Genomic DNA, 17,455 nt, shown 5'->3' on the forward strand with positions numbered 1-17,455 from the left:
AATCGGTGTGTTCACAGTGAATTAAGATGAATTTTACTCATCAGGATACAATTAACCTAATTTAAGTTCAAATTAATGTATTCACCTCTGTGGAAAGTCATAAGGCTTAAATTATCCTTTAAAGCAAATTACTATTTAATAACCCCGCAAAAAATATTTTTAACCCCCCCCCAAAATTTTTTGATTTATTACAGCTTTTTACTTCTTGTCAAATAAACATTCAGATAAGATCACACTGGGAGCTTCTGTCGATCAAACCGGTCTTTCTTTGTGTTAACTTTAAGCCAACAAGATGACCTACTTTAAGATAAACCAACAATAATTTTACAGTGCACTAATAAACATCATCATAATTGCAATAATAAATAAATTAAGCATAAACACACTGACTCAAATTTAAAAAAATTCCCAAAGAAACAAAATTGGTATAGAACCCCAAAACAACTTTATATTTAAGTTTTATATTTATATTAAAATGTTTATAGCCTATTAAGAAGCATGAGAACTTACATTGTTCTTTCTCCTGTCTTCAAATTACAACTGATGCAAGCCACAGCATATATAGTGAGACTAACTACACTTTTAAGTAGAAACAAAACTGAAAGTACACACACACACACACACACACACACACACACACAGTGAGTGTGTTGACAGTCTGGGAATATCTGATCATTAAATTCCTCTACCTCTGAGAAGATTATCGTAATATTGCATGATGTTCAGCGACTGACACAATCTTGTCAATTATTTATTTAATAATCCACAAATGAATGTAACAATTAACTTATGAAACACTCTGACTTTTATTTTGAAGGAAACACCTGTTTCCATGATAAGGTCACGTGACTGATGTGAAACTGTTGCAGCAGTGTTTCTTTGTTTTGGTTCCTGCTCTTGGAGAAGTTAAGGAGAATGAAACTGATGATAAGATGGATGTATTGTTATAGAAACGAAAACTGGATTTAGAATCAGAAACAGAGAAGAAGAGGTTTTGTTCACCATCAGCAGGTTTGTGTGAAAACTGTGAGGTATCGGAGTCAGTGTGAATGTGTTACTGGAGTGGAGGAAATATGAGGAGCAAAGAAGGGAAATGTTTCAAGTGCTAGAGAAAGACATTGTAAATGTTAATGTTCAAACGCTCTTAGAAGAAGTGCTTGATACAAACATCTCATGATTTACCTAAAAAATACAGGATTGATGGAAAGAATAGAATTGGTTCCCTTGTTTGTCTCTTCAGTCCGGTGTGTGGCGATAATGCACCTTTAAAATCGGTTGCCAGCCACCAATCAAATCTAAAGAAGAAGAAAACAATTTGGTTAATTCAAATCATATAAAAGAATGTAGTTTTTTTATTTTATTTTTTTTTATTTTTCTAGTTTGTTTATTTGTTTTTACTGGTTTTTATGATTCATTTTCGTCCTAAAAGCAAAATCCTGGTTCATAAAAGTATTCCAGTCGGTGGAGGTGATGCACCAGTCAGTGAACAAACACCAAAGAAGAAGAAGTAACGCAGCAGCCGCGTGCGTAGAGTTTAAAACATGTCGAGGTTTATATTCTATCATCAGACCACTAAGCAGAGATAGACTGAAACGCAAAGTCTTCCTCTTTCATTCCAGAGCAATGGAAAGCGTTGAAGAATAGTCTCTGTATCAGTACAAGTGTTGCTCCACACTTGATTTACTGCATCAAATCATATGTGCAACATAATATGATGGGACAATTCTACCGTATTTAATAATGAACTTTAACTCTGATTTTTATTTTGCTTCCGGGAAAAAAGCCTTACCTCATCACAGAGGCTGCAATAATGCGTTATGACCACCAGGCGGAATATATGGAGATGTTTCATTATGTTAAATTTGTGCTAAATGAATTAAATCAGTCAATGTTTCTATTTAATACTCGCAATAATATACTGAATAATGCATCATTCAGTACATACTAAATCAATCTAAATATATTACAGTGTAGCTGTAAATACACTTGAGGACAACAGTTTACATCTCCTTTGCAGAATCTGCAAAATGTTAATTATTTCCCCCAAATAAGAGGGATCATACAAAATGCATGTTTTTGTTTATTTAGTACTGACCTGAATATGATATTTCACATAAAAGATGTCTCCACAAGAGAAAATAATAGTTTTCACATTTTAAAATAATCACATTTTATTATAGCAGATAGATGAGTTAAATTCTCCCAAAGAGATTTAGCACGATTGCAACGGTAGAATAAATGAAGTAAGGTCTCTTCCTCAAATTTACACAATACACATAAGATAGAGAGATCAACAAAAGTAGCAATAGCCATTATGTCGAAGATTAAAATGTACTTCTCTGATTTTATTAGAAATGCATCAGTTTTCAGGCAGTAACTGCGCTCTCTTTCAGTTAATATTGTCAAGGAAAGGCACCAAACATTTTACACTTAGGGGATGTGTAAATAGAGTAATGTAACGAATGCTTTGTTTCCTGACATTTTTTTTGTCCAGACAAACTCCATCCAATAAATTTTAGACATAACTGTTTTTCTCTCATTAAAGCAAGTGTGTGTTGTAAATAAGTGCACGTAACGGAGATAAAAAGCCCTTCATGGACCGATCAGTGTTTGACATCAAAGTACCGTGAGAGCGATTAGATGCTCTGGGTTTTATCTCTGCTCTCCAGTCACTCTTGTGGTATCTGTTGCTAGATTTAGCAGCTTTTCAGACTACCTTTCCATCTTTTTCTTTCAGATAGCTCCTGGCAACAAATGTAGCTATTTTTTTTTTACATTTTATTTGCCAACTGTGACTCAAATTTCCCTCTAAATTACACAAAAAGAGGAAATTAAAGGCATCTGGCAGTACGCATTTCACATGAACTACGTTACTAGATGCAATTGTTCAATAATAATTGTTCATTTATGATAACACCTTGTAATTATTTTGTACCTGTATTTGTTGATCAGTTTTAAAATATAAGTTAGTAAAACTTTTCTTAAAGTGTAGCATACTAACTACATTTCTTAAAACTATAATTGTTCAGAATGTGTAGTTAATAAGAAAACAAAAAATGTAATTGTTCAAAAATGTGTAAATGTTCAGTAATTCAATGTTGCATTTAAAAATAAATGCATGCTATTATTTATGTTATTTATGTATGTATTTGAGTTGTTTAATTTGTCGATATGCATGAGACCGTTTTTTTTTTCTTTTTTCTTTCTATATTTCTATATGTAAAGCACTGTGGTCAGGGACGGACTGGGAGTGAAAAACGGCCCTGGATTTTCTCCCAAATAGGCCCACCACAACTACAAACAGTCACTACTATCTCACAATATTACAGCATTCCTGTCACATTTATGACAAATAACATCACAAAAAAACTAGTGATCGACCGATATATCGGGCTGATTTTTGCAGAGTTTTTTTTTTTTACGCAGAGTGCTGGAAGCCTGCTCTGGTAAGTTTTAAACTTTCAAAGCATCTTTTAACTGTTTGACTTAGCTGAAATATTGCCAGACACTTTGAAAGTGGAAACACGTTTCTCTATATGTGCGTGCAACTATAGCTAAGAAAGTTTGTGGGTCCAAATGGAAAACGTGAATGCCTCGTCTATAAAACTGCTTGCCATTGTATTTAGGGAGCTGCAAATAGCTAAGTTGTAGTCTATCCGTATGCATACGGCAACTGTTACGAACACTGGTCATAGGATTAAATAATGCAGACGTTGTTCCGTGATTCCGTAGTATTTGTAGGAGTTTTATTCAGCGACCACCTGGCTGAGGTTTGGACGCGTGCTCATAAAAGAAGCGAAGCGGTTGTGACGCGCGTGCGGTGCAGCGCGCTCGTTTGTCCAGGCGCGCTTATGCCGTGGTGAGATGAAAACATCTCAACTTTTCAGAATGCCGCAAGTGTCCATCCATATGATGCACACATAATTTGGGTGATATGAATGCAAGATGATTGCAGAAGTGACACTGATCTGTGTTTTTGTTTATTCTTTTTAAAGAAATGGCAACAAATCCAGTGTGGCAGCATTTTACGCAGCCTACTCCAGGTACATCTGCAATACATTGGTGAGCATGGGAGCTGAAAAGGCAAATCGAAAAATACTTCAAATATGTGGAGCCACTTGAAACGTCACCACCTTGAAGCCTATAATGAAGCACAAAAAGAAAAGGATGATCGAGCAGCAGCTTCTACTTCTGCAGCAAGTTCAACACAGCCTAATCTTGTGCAGATGTTCGATGCTCAAAGGAAATGGGGTAATTCTGACACCAGGTCCAAAAAAGCTGATCTTGCCATAGTTGAGATGATTGCCACAGACAATCAACCATTTACAGTTGTCTCTGGTGTTGGTTTTAAAAGGTTGGTGGCATTGCTGGAGCCCAGATACTCCCTCAAAACAGAAAAGTACTATCGCACTGACCTCTTTGAAGATGTTCACACAAAAGTAGAAAACAAAATCAAGGAGCTGGTCACGTTAGAAAATGCAGACCCCTATTTGCCATTTACAACAGATTGTTGGTCTGGTGACGCAGAATCCTTAATGAGCCTGACCTGTCATTCATTGACAGTGACTGGGAAAGGAAACAAATTGTCCTCAATGTCAAAGCCATGCATGACTCTCACACAGGTGAATATATCAGTGAGGTGTTCCTCAGTCTGCTGAGGCATTGGGACATCAACACAGAGAGAGTCAGGCTTGTACTTCGTGATAGTGGCGCCAATATGATTAAAGGGATGAGGCTCACCGAAGTACCCGATCTCAGCTGCAGTGCTCACACACTTCAGCTGGTGGTAAATGACGGGATCAACAGCCAGCGAGCAGTGATGTGCTGAGTTGATTGTTGCAAAATTTAAGTCTTCTGCTACCTATTTTAACCATTCGATACTGGCCAAACAGCATCTGAAGGACATTCAAAAAGAACTTGACCTCCCCCAGCACAGAATAATCCAGTCGGTGCCAACATGCTGGAACTCCACTCTTCACATGTTGGAGAGCACGCTGGAGCAGAAACAGGCACTTAATGTATATGCAGGGGAACATGGAAAGATATCAATCTTAACAGCAGATCAGTGGACTCTTGTGGGCAATTTGATTGACTCACTGAGCCCGCTTGAACAGGTAACACTGGAAATGTGCAGATCAGACTCAGCGATATTGTGCATAATTCCCAGCATCACTGTCCTAAAAATGCTACTTGAAGTTGAGGGTGCAAAAGCTCTTTTAGACAAACACAGAATTTCCGGAAGGAGCGGCTGCAGTAACACGCCAAAACCAGCAGTCGGCGGAAATGGTCACGATTTTCAAATTTGTGCCTGTGCTAAAAGAATGAACTCTTACTAATGTGTTCGTTATATTAGTTTTAATATCTATCTATCTATCTATCTATCTATCTGCATGAGCAACATTCTTCTATAATGGCAGTAATAGTCGGTTTATTTTCACCTCATATTTTGTGGTTTTAGTTGCATGATCGTAATGCTGTCAGTCATGATTGTTCATTGCATGACACTGACGTGAAAGCATTTTTTCTTGTTCTGAAACTGTGACACAGATCTTATATCACTGAACACAAACAGTTGTGTTTGAAGACGTTTTGCACGGTTAATAATCAAGTGTTCTGCCAGAAAATGCACAAACACGTGATTTCTTAGATTCAATGATGTTTATTTATCATAATTCTCAATAAACACATTTAACATTGAAGACATTTTTATTAAATCAAGTTTCATATGCCATAAAACAGATGACATTTATATTTTCTCTTAAACTCTTATACAGACTTAATGCTTCGATGAATATAATGTGAAATAAATCATGTTTGCTGCATAAATCCAACTACTTGAGCTTTTGATTAGTTGATCAGAGGTTTTCTTTCTGTTTTGTCCTTCAGTAGATTGAGGAAGCAGAAATAGCAGTGTTATTGCTGTCATACTGTAGTTAAGCAGGTGCATGTCTGTAGACTCTGTGCATCCTTTTAAAGAGGTTTGTACACATTTTCTTCAGACAAAATGTGGTTTTATGGTTCCATTACTTGGGAATGTTGTTGTTCTATGACCAGAGGGAATTATGCCATAGTACATACAGATTACATGAACATACATTCATAAAGTGATTTCTTCATCAAATGTAGCACCATCTTAGAATGTAATAGTAGGGCAGTGACCCTCAAATCTGGTCCATGAGATCCACTTTCCTGCAGAGTTTAGCTCTAACCCTAATCAAACACACCTGAGCATGCTAATCAATGTCTTCAGGATCATTAGAAAATCACAGGTAGGTGAGTTTGATTTGCCCTCCAGGGCGAGATATGAGGAACCCTGCTTTATTTAGTTATTTTATTTGTTTATTTATTTATTTATTGTGGTGAGCCGGAACATTTGGCTCAGGACTGGCTCGTTCAGTCTGAAAACGTAAGAGACAGTCCTTGTTTAGTAGCACTTCTAGCTTTTTTTTCACCTTACTTTGCAGCACAGAAGTACTCAGTTTTCTGTGAATGCATGAGACTTTTAGGTAAATAACTAGAAGAATATCAAAATGCAATAAACGGTACAAACCAGTATGTTTATACAGTAATTACATTTACATTTATGCATTTCGCAGACGCTTTTATCCAAAGCGACTTACAGTGCATTCAGGCTATACATTATTATTTTTTTATTAGTAATTACAACAATAAATTATAATAATGTAAGAAATACCATTTGCAGTATGACTAGCGTATCTGCTGTCGACTGCTGTGGATAACTGAAAGCGAATGAAAACGGAGGCCTTGACCATTGAAGTTACAACAGCCGAGCCGGTTTACATTGCAAAAAAGGTTAAAAACGTAGCCAAATTTGGCAATGTTTTGACCTGTTATCAAACACCATGTAAAGTATTCATTGTATTTATATTATATTCAGTATAAATATTAAATAATAATATAAATAAACATCAAACACTGACAGAACGTTACAGTGAAATGATATTCCACCTGAATTATTCAAAATGGAATAATACGTGCTGTACAGTATAATAAATAGTTATATTAAAATGTGCAAAACAGCAGCATCCAATACTTATTGTGTTGTGCCCTGAAACACTGTAACATTGTGCACTGACTGAACGCTGCACGACTCTGAATATGAGCAAAACAACTTTCAGTCAGATCTGTTGGCTGTGAAGATGAATCCGTGCCAGATCCAGAAACACAGACGGGGGTTTTATGGGAAAATCTGACATTATAAAGGCAGAAGGAGGAGAGCTGCATGGGAAGAGAGAACATATATTACTTATGTTCATTTTTAAACATTTAAAAAGATTTAGTAAAATGCATTCTGTTGTACTTACTCCGTTGTCTTGTGTCATCAGCTCTCGTCAGTTCAGTTTTTCAGCTGTAGATGATATTGAAAGATCAGTCACAGTTTAGCATTAATTTGCTGTTCAGCTCATGATGAATAAACCTCAGCAGTGCAAGTGGATTAAAACAGAGTTTCTCTCACCTCTGACTTTCACTGTGATCAAGATTTCTCCATCAGGGTCCAGAACTCTGTATGATCCTGCGTCTCTGAGTGTAAACTCATTAATGATCAGGTTTCTATCTCTGATGGTGATCCGTTCTCTCTGAACTCCATCAGTTCTTCTCCAGATCTCCTTCCAACCTGTGCTTCTTCTGCTCTGATACTGCACTTCATCAGCGTTTGACAACAGAACATCCAACTTCAGCTCCTCGCCGATTTTCACAGAAACCTCATCTGAAGACATTAATCATTATTACAATCAATCGAAGCCATAAGCAAATATTTAGGACTCGAGGGACAAATCTAATCATTTAAAAATCAGCGATAGGAAAACCCAGGGTCTCTTAGATGCAACATCAACACAGTCACTAAAAGAAAACCAGAAAGCATGCTGATAATTTGACCAGTTTTGACTTTACCATCGACACAAAGTTGGTACGTCCTGATGTGTGGCTCCAGCTCTGTCTGATCATTGTGATGATAGACCCTCAAAATGTATTTCCCAGCGTCACTGAAGCTCAGATCCTTGATGACGACGTCACAGGCTCCTTTCTTACAGACTCTGCAGCTACACTCTTCAGTCTGACAGACGGGGATGTTTTCTGACCGACTGATTAAATGAATATCAGGAATCTCACTCCCATCATAGTGACATGGCAGTGTGACGTCGCCTCCTTTTATCCCTACCTTAAGTGTAGGGGAGGTTACTGCAAAAAAACAGAGAGTATAATATGCATTCAGTACCGAAAAGAACATGTGGTCTTTCTCTCTGTTCTCTGTAATCGTCATCAGAAAATGTTCTAGCAGAGGTATTTTAGTCAACTGGATTAAAAAATATATATAAATAAAGGCATTCAGGAGCCAACAATATTATCAGTTCCTTGTTTTGACATTAGAAATGTTGATGACAGTAGAATAAAGCTGTGGAAGATGTACAAGTGCAGTTCCTGAATGAATGAATAGTGTGTGATGACAACATGCTGAAGAATGTCAAACAAAGACTGAGTGACGAAACAGAGAAACAACTCCAGCTGACACTGAACACCAAGAATGGTTAGAATTCGTCAACAGAAAATGTTGTATACTGACCGCTGTGTTTCAAAAGGTTCAGAAGAAGCACTAAACACAAGTAGTTGAACCTGTGGAGAACACAGAAGAGCTGCTTTATTTGACAGATTCAGGTTAATGCTTTCCTGAGACTAATAACTTTCACTTTATCTGAATGTTTGACACATGTTGATCCTGCTTGATAGGTGTTTACCATTGAAAAGAATGTGTTACGCTGACGTGTTCGTGGTTACAGGAGCTTGTGATTACATTGTGGGTGGATGCATGAACTGCTGCTTTCATTGAGCACTAATGACGTCATTGTGATTTGTTTGTTATATTTGCATGTTAAAAGAGTTACGTTTAACGTGAACAAGTGCTATGCTGGCTATTTATATTAACTGAAGAGGATAAATGATTAAAAGTGAATATAAAATAATTAATAATAAGAAAATAAATTAATTCTAGGACTGGTACAGCATTTACACAGTCAACATATGTTCTCTTCAGCATAATAACCACAAAAAACACCATCATAACTTCTGTAAACTCTTTTAAATGTCCAACATAACTCTTAAACGTCACTTAAACTAGTTTGACTAGAGACAGCACTGGTCCGATCAACGAATCACAGAAGACATCAAATGAAATCGGTGTGTTCACAGTCAATTAAGATGAATTTTACTCATCAGGATACAATTAACCTAATTTAAGTTCAAATTAATGTATTCACCTCTGTGGAAAGTCATTGTATTAGGCTTAAATTATCCTTTAAAAAACAAATTACTATTTAATAACCCCGCAAAAAAATTATTTTTTTAAAACCCCCCCCCAAAATTTTTTGATTTTTATGATTTATCAGCAGCTTTTTTACTTCTTGTCAAATAAACATTCAGATAAGATCACACTATAGGCTTCTGTCGATCAAACCGGTCTTATATATATTTGTATTAATTTAATATAACAAGATGACCTACTTTAAGATAAACCAACAATATTTTTTTACAGTGCACTATTAAACATCATCATAATTGCAATAATAAATAAATTAAGCATAAACACACTGACTCAAATTTAAACAAATTCCCAAAGAAACAAAATTGGTATAGAACCCCAAAACAACTTTATATTTAAGTTTTATATTTATATTAAAATGTTTATAGCCTATTAAGAAGCATGAGAACTTACATTGTTCTTTCTCCTGTCTTCAAATGACAACTGATGCAAGCCACAGCATATATAGTGAGACTAACTACACTTTTAAGTAGAAACAAAACTGAAAGTACACACACACACACACACACACACACACACACACACACACAGTGAGTGTGTTGACAGTCTGGGAATATCTGATCATTAAAGTCCTCTACCTCTGAGAAGATTATTGTAATATTGCATGATGTTCAGCGACTGACATAATCTTGTCAATTATTTATTTAATAATCCACAAATGAATGTAATAATTAACTCATGAAACACTCTGACTTTTATTTTGAAGGAAACACCTGTTTCCATGATAAGGTCACGTGACTGATGTGAAACTGTTGCAGCAGTGTTTCTTTGTTTTGGTTTCTGCTCTTGGAGAAGTTAAGGAGAATGAAACTGATGATAAGATGGATATATTGTTAAAGAAACGAAAACTGGATTTAGAATCAGAAACAGAGAAGAAGAGGTTTTGTTCACCATCAGCAGGTTTGTGTGAAAACTGTGAGGTATCGGAGTCAGTGTGAATGTGTTACTGGAGTGGAGGAAATATGAGGAGCAAAGAAGGGAAATGTTTCAAGTGCTAGAGAAAGACATTGTAAATATTAATGTTCAAACGCTTTTAGAAGAAGTGCTTGATACAAACATCTCATGATTTACCTAAAAAATACAGGATTGATGGAAAGAATAGAATTGGTTCCCTTGTTTGTCTCTTCAGTCCGGTGTGTGGCGATAATGCACCTTTAAAATCGGTTGCCAGCCACCAATCAAATCTAAAGAAGAAGAAAACAATTTGGTTAATTCGAGACATATAAAAGAATGTAGTTTTTTTTATTTTATTTTTTTTAATTATTATTTTTTTTTTTTCTAGTTTGTTTATTTGTTTTGACTGGTTTTTATGGTTCAGTTTCGTCCTAAAAGCAAAACCCTGATTCATAAAAGTATTCCAGTCGGTGGAGGTGATGCACCAGTCAGTGAACAAACACCAAAGAAGAAGAAGAAGAAGAAGTAACGCAGCAGCCGCGTGCGTAGAGTTTAAAACATGTCGAGGTTTATATTCTATCATCAGACCACTAAGCAGAGATAGACTGAAACGCAAAGTCTTCCTCTTTCATTCCAGAGCAATGGAAAGCGTTGAAGAATAGTCTCTGTATCAGTACAAGTGTTGCTCCACACTTGATTTACTGCATCAAATCATATGTGCAACATAATATGATGGACAATTCTACCGTATTTAATAATGAACTTTAACTCTGATTTTTATTTTGCTTTCGGAAAAAAGCCTTACCTCATCACAGAGGCTGCAGTAATGCGTTATGACCACCAGGCGGAATATATGGAGATGTTTCATTATGTTAAATTTGTGCTAAATGAATTAAATCAGTCAATGTTTCTATTTAATACTCATAATAATATACTGAATAATGCATCATTCAGTACATACTACATCTAAATATATTACAGTGTAGCTGTAAATACACTTGAGGACAACAGTTTACATCTCCTTTGCAGAATCTGCAAAATGTTAATTATTTCCCCAAAATAAGGGGATCATACAAATGCATGTTTTTGTTTATTTAGTACTGACCTGAATATGATATTTCACATAAAAGATGTCTCCACAAGAGAAAATAATAGTTTTTACATTTTAAAATAATCACATTTTATTATAGCAGATAGATGAGTTAAATTCTCCCCAAAAGAGATGCTTAGCACGATTGCAACGGTAGAATAAATGAAGTAAGGTCTCTTCCTCAAATTTCCACAATACACATAAGAATAGAGAGATCAACAAAAGTAGCAATAGCCATTATGTCGAAGATTAAAATGTACTTCTCTGATTTTTATTAGAAATGCATCAGTTTTCAGGCAGTAACTGCGCTCTCTTTCAGTTAATATTGTCAAGGAAAGGCACCAAACCATTTTACACTTAGGGGATGTGTAAATAGAGTAATGTAACGAATGCTTTGTTTTCCTGACATTTTTTTTGTCCAGACAAACTCCATCCAATAAATTTTAGACATAACAAAAATGTTTTTTCTCTCATCTCATTAGCACAAGTGTGTGTTGTAAATAAGTGCACGTAACGGAGATAAAAAGCCCTTCATGGGTACCGATCAGTGTTTGACATCAAAGTAGCGTGAGAGCGATTAGATGCTCTGGGTTTTTCTCTCTGCTCTCCGCAGTCACTCTTGTGGTATCTGTTGCTAGATTTAGCAGCTTTTCAGACTACCTTTCCATCTTTTTTCTTTCAGATAGCTCCTGGCAACAAATGTAGCTATTTTTTTTTACAATTTTATTTGCCAACTGTGACTCAAATATTTCTCCTCTAAATTACACCAAAAGAAGAAATTAAAGGCATCTGGCCAGTACACATATCACATGAAACTACGTTTAACTAGATGCAATTGTGTCAATAATAATTGTTCATTTATGATAACACCTTGTAATTATTTTGTACCTGTATTGGTTGATCAGTTTTAAAATATAAGTTAGTAAAACTTTTCTTAAAGTGTAGCATACTACTAACTACATTCTTAAAACATAATTGTTCAGAATGTGTAGTTAATAAGAAAAACAAAAGTAATTGTTCACAAATGTGTAAATGTTCAGTAATTCAATGTTTGCATTTGAAAAATAACTGCATGCTATATTTTATGTTATTTATTATGTAGTATTTGAAGTTGTTTAATTTGTCGATATGCATGAGACCGTTTTTTTTTTTCTTTTTTCTTTCTATATCTCTATATGTAAAGCACTGTGGTCAGGGCGGACATGGAGGTGAAAAACGGCCCTGGATTTTCTTCTCCCAATAGGCCCACCACAACTACAAACAGTGCTTGACTGTAACAAAGCTGGTCATTGTTTCAAAACCTGCTTTTATATTTTAAAAATGTTATCCATTTGTATTTTTACGTGTAACGTTAATCCAAATAATGTAATGCAATTGAAACATTTGGTTTAATTACCAAATTCTTTTTACAATTTAATACTCATAACAATGGATCTATGAGGGTAACTGCAGTGTCCACTACATGCACTACATCTCAACAGTATAAGGTGTAGAATTAATTTTGTCATTGTAGGAAAAACAAACAAACAAAAACATTCTGAAAGTTCAAGTCTGGGTGGCCAGAAGTTACATTTCAGTGACCTGGTGACATCTCTCTGCAAACACAAAGGATCACTTTTCTGTCAAGATGTGTACTTTATTGTGTCTGAAGATTTTTGACTAAAGTGGGTGGGTGGTTCTGTGGATAAATTATGTTCATACTTTAAAGGTGGACATTTGCAACAGTGCTTGTCCCTAAAATTGCTCTAGGAGTACGGTCAGAGACTGTCCTAAATGACATTACGGTGATATTTTTCTGTAGATGTCTCACATAACTGTGACCACAACTGCTTTTAATTTAAAAAGTTCAGAATTGCTGTGGAAAAACACACGACTAATAACAGACAATTCAAGACAAAGGCTTTCAAATAACTCTGGCATATTTGTCTTTACGGCAGGTAACATGTTACAAGTTAAATTATCAAGTGTAATCAATTGCAATTTCTTGCCTATTTGATTTTTGTGTTCCTTTGAATATTATAGAATGGGAGAGAAGTTTGAAGTATTTTTTTTTAAAATAAAGATTTTTGTAGCTGTATACATTTTAAATTTAATTGAATACTAATTTAGTCATTTTTATTTACACAGATGAACATGAAGAACTGAAGAAGATGGAGGTGTGTCATCCTGCTTTATAAATTCTCTTTAGAGGAAGTGATTGGATAAACACCACGAGTGTGAAAGTGCATTTTACTTTAGTTACTGTTAACTTGTCAAGAGTGAATTATTTTAGGATGTCATTGGACTGAATGTTTAATGACTAATATCCATAGCCTTGGAGTGAAAGCAGCAGCAAAGTGTTCCAATGCTGATAAAAAATAAAAAAAATCAGCAGATTAAAACCTCAGGTTCCTTAAATATCTGTTCAACAGGACAGTTTGGGGTTGGACAAATTTTGTAATGGTTCTGAAGTCTGATGCTCACCAAACCTTCATTTATTTTTTCATAAATGCAGTAGAACAGTAATATTGTAAATTGTAATAATATTTTACAATAACTCTTTTCTATTAATATATTTTAATGTTATTTACTTTTGTAATGTCAAAGCTGAATTTTCAGCATATCTTCAGTGTCACATGATCCTTCAGAAATCATTCTAATATTTTGATTTGATGCTCAAGAAATATTTATCAAAACAGTTGCTGCTTCATATTTACACATTTTATATTTTCACATTTTGGTGGTAGATAAACTCTAGCTTATAGTCTAGGTCTAGTTGTGACATTTAAAAGGAACACATCATTAAAAAAAATAATAATAATAATTTATTTGGCCTCATGCCATCTCTTTGGATTTAAAAGTTCTAGTCACAATTCATTTGCATGGCATGGACCTACAGAGCTGAGAAATTGTTCTTGAAACTTTTGTAACTGTTTTAACATGAGAAATAAAGTCATATACATCTAGGATGGCATGAGGGAAGTAAATGAAGAGACCATTTTAATTTTTGGGTCAGCTATACTTAATGTGCTTCTTGTGTTATTAATTAGTGGTTAAAATATACAAAGAGAACACATTGTACCTGGATCTATTTAGAAGCCTTCCATCCAGGATTTTGCTGTGTTTTAATGCATGCAAGCCAAAAATACTAATTAGTGGTTAAAATATACAAAGAGAACACATTGTACCATTCATCAGTATGGACTACAGAAATGTTTATCTTGTAAATGATTTAATTATTGCAAGACAATTATTAATTATTGTCAATAGTGGTAATGGGCCTCATCTCCAACAACAATGAGGTTGCCTTCTTTGATGAGGTAGAGAGTCTAACATCATGGTGCCAAACAAACTGTCTCTTTCTGAATATCAGCAAAACCAAGGAGCTGGTTGTGGACTTCAGGAGGAGGCAGCAGCAGATCCCCCAATCATCATTAACAGGGACCAGTGGAGAGGTAGGCAGCTTCAAATACCTTCGATGCCCTGCAAAGAGTGACTGGGCATCTCGCACATTTGGGGGCAGCTGTGGCTGGTGAGAGATTTGGACTTGCAACCATAAGGTCGTAGGTTCGAGTCTTGGTGCCGGCAGGAGTTGTAGGTGGGAGGGAGTGAATGAACAGTCCTTTCTTCCACCCTCAACACCCATGGCTGAAGTGCCCTTGAGGAAGGCACTGAACCCCCAGTTGCTCCCCGAGTAGCTGGATATATAGCTGCCCACTGCTCCGGAATGATGTTCACTTCTCTCACTGCTGTGTGTGTGCACTTGGATGGGTTAAATGCAGAGCACCAATTTCGAGTATGGGTTACCATACTTGACAAATGTCAGGACTTTCACTTTTTTCACTTTTCATCTCCAGAACATCTCTCCCCTCTTTGCAAGACATCCACACCAGGAGATGTAAATCTAGGGCTGCTGAGATCCTCAAAGACCCCACCCACCCTGGAAACTCACTGTTTAATCTGCTACAGTCAGGCAGACACTTCTGCAGTCTGATGGCAGAGGAGGCTCAGAAGAAGTTTCTTCCCTCATGCTATCAGACTACTAAACCATGGACATTAAACATACTGCACTTTATAGACTGTGGTTGTGTAGGGTTACCCAATAACTCTCTGCACACTGCACTTTTTTAACACAACCTAACTATGCAACTCATCCCTCACTGCATTGTTTACATCTCACATCATCTGTGTAGCATTTTTTTGTAGCATCTCTACAAATCATCTGTGTAGTTTAATATGTGTGTATATTTCTTTGCACAGTCTAAAATATCTCCATATTTTTTTCTTTTTTTTTTTCTGATATTTCATTATTTGTATTTAATTTTCTCTTATTTTTTTGCACAGTCTAAAAAGAGTATGCCAGACCTACATTTCACTGCTTTTTGTATGTCATATAAATTGTACATGACAAATAAAATCTTGAATCTCGAATGGTGTGGAGTGTTACCTTTTACTGAGTTGGAGATAAAAAGGAGATGGAGAAAGGAGTGTCTTAAATTGGACTGTGGTATCATTAATATTTTCCTCTTAAGTCTTGGAATGTTTTTTTTTTTTTTTTGTATTATTAATTCTTGTATTGCTATTTTGATTTTTTAATTTTTTTTATTAAATGTTTATTTGTAAAATGTACTTCCATGTGTGGCCTTTTGTAATGTTGCTTCACCTAGAGCCATGTGGTTGTAACAATCTAAACAATTTAATTCACCCTCAGATTTCAAACTTGCATTAAAGACAAACATTAAAGACAAACAACATACAGTAAACATTTCATTGCTCTAAATTACACATTCATTTTCTTGATACTGATATAATTATAAAATTAATATCATGCAATATACTTGAGAGTTTGCAGTTCTCACAAAATTGTATTACAACCTCTTGGTAATAAAATTTAAACTACAATGAAAAACACTAAATCTGTGAGATTTCCGCTTAACCCCGCCCATTTGTAAAGTCCCGCCCACTTGAGGCAAAAGCTCCTCCCACTTGGAGGTCTCCGGGCTGCAGCGATACCTACTTGGTCATGGATAAATAATGATGATAATAAAACCACCAGTAGCTGGCAGCAAACCCTTGTTTTGATAAATGATTTATTGAATCGGTCAAATCAAACGATTCGTTCAAAACGGCTGATTCAATCAGAAACAAAACAAGCCTGCGTCCCAGTGTGCGTACTGTCCATCCTTAATTCTTTATGATATTAGTAATTTTACTATTTAAGGCATACAGGCTGGATAGTATGCACATTGAGACACAGGGAAAGTGTTCATCTGAATGGACTGTTGAATCACTGACTCACTTGATTCATTCAAAAACCGATTCATTCAAGGAAGAAACACCGTATGCACCTTGTATAAAATAAATAGCATTTGTGCTCGCGCATGTAGGAATACTGATATTCAGAAAAGTACATTGCTTGTGCAATGAATATAAAATCATAAAAACTCACACATGGTATTTTTTTCTTTAATTGCTTGAATCATAAGGTTATTTTAGCTGTATTCTAATAGGCTTCATCACGTCGATAGCAGCGGAGGAGAGATGATGGTGGCACTAATACAGCGAGTGCAATAATGTAAAGACCACGTTTAATAGACATGGCTGTTGTTTCAAAGAGTAAGTTTAAATTAATTAATGGTATAAATACAAAAACGGATGAATATAGTTATGTTCTGTCTAGGTTCAGAGCCCTCTTAACGACTATCTTGTTTTGAAGGAAGAAGAAATGGAAGAGATGCTTTGGAAGTGTAAGTATGGTCCTCATAACTGAAGAGAGCGCAGCTAACGTTATATAAACATTATCCCCGGATTCACAGGCCACTCTCAGACTAAAATACACGTTCAAGCTGTCTTGACTGAAAATATCTTGTACTGAAACATCTTAAAATATGTCAGTGCCATTGTCGTGTCTCAAGATGCACACCAGTAAAGTTCTTAAGGCATTTTTATATTAGTTATTTAAATATCCTGATTTAACCAAGGCCTAGTCCTGGCTTAATCTAAGTCTGTGAAACCCTGTCTCTGTGTTCAAACATGGAAGTTATACAAGAATGAAACAATGTACATGCATTTAAATTACTTTATGCACTAAAATGTACAGTCGTGGCCAAAAGTTTTGAGAATTACATAAATATTGGAAATTGGAAAAGTTGCTG

At 35.5% G+C, this 17,455-nt stretch overlaps 1 protein-coding gene and 1 pseudogene across 1 annotated transcript; one reads left to right on the plus strand and one right to left on the minus strand.

Annotated features, from left to right (window-relative positions):
* The first annotated feature begins 834 nt into the window (after positions 1-834).
* On the plus strand, positions 835-5,699 carry LOC122140666 (annotated as a pseudogene).
* Positions 5,640-9,789, minus strand: LOC109111071. The gene is made up of 5 exons (XM_042745208.1): positions 9,731-9,789; positions 8,585-8,634; positions 7,915-8,202; positions 7,326-7,729; positions 5,640-7,239 (listed from the first exon to the last, which is right to left on the minus strand). Coding segments are annotated over exons 1-4 (630 nt in total). The 5' UTR covers positions 9,733-9,789; the 3' UTR covers positions 5,640-7,239; positions 7,326-7,439.
* Between the last annotated feature and the right edge of the window lie 7,666 nt (positions 9,790-17,455).

Source organism: Cyprinus carpio, chromosome B19, assembly GCF_018340385.1.
Source record: "Cyprinus carpio isolate SPL01 chromosome B19, ASM1834038v1, whole genome shotgun sequence".
In the NCBI taxonomy this organism is placed as follows: domain Eukaryota; kingdom Metazoa; phylum Chordata; class Actinopteri; order Cypriniformes; family Cyprinidae; genus Cyprinus; species Cyprinus carpio.

Excerpts from the sequence above, each read along its gene's own strand:
- LOC109111071 (XM_042745208.1), bottom strand. Across the intron at positions 8,203-8,584 it reads GAACCTTTTGAAACACAGCG|TAACCTCCCCTACACTTAAG; the intron begins GTCAGTATACAA and ends GTTTTTTTGCAG. Across the intron at positions 7,730-7,914 it reads GTACCAACTTTGTGTCGATG|ATGAGGTTTCTGTGAAAATC; the intron begins GTAAAGTCAAAA and ends TAATGTCTTCAG.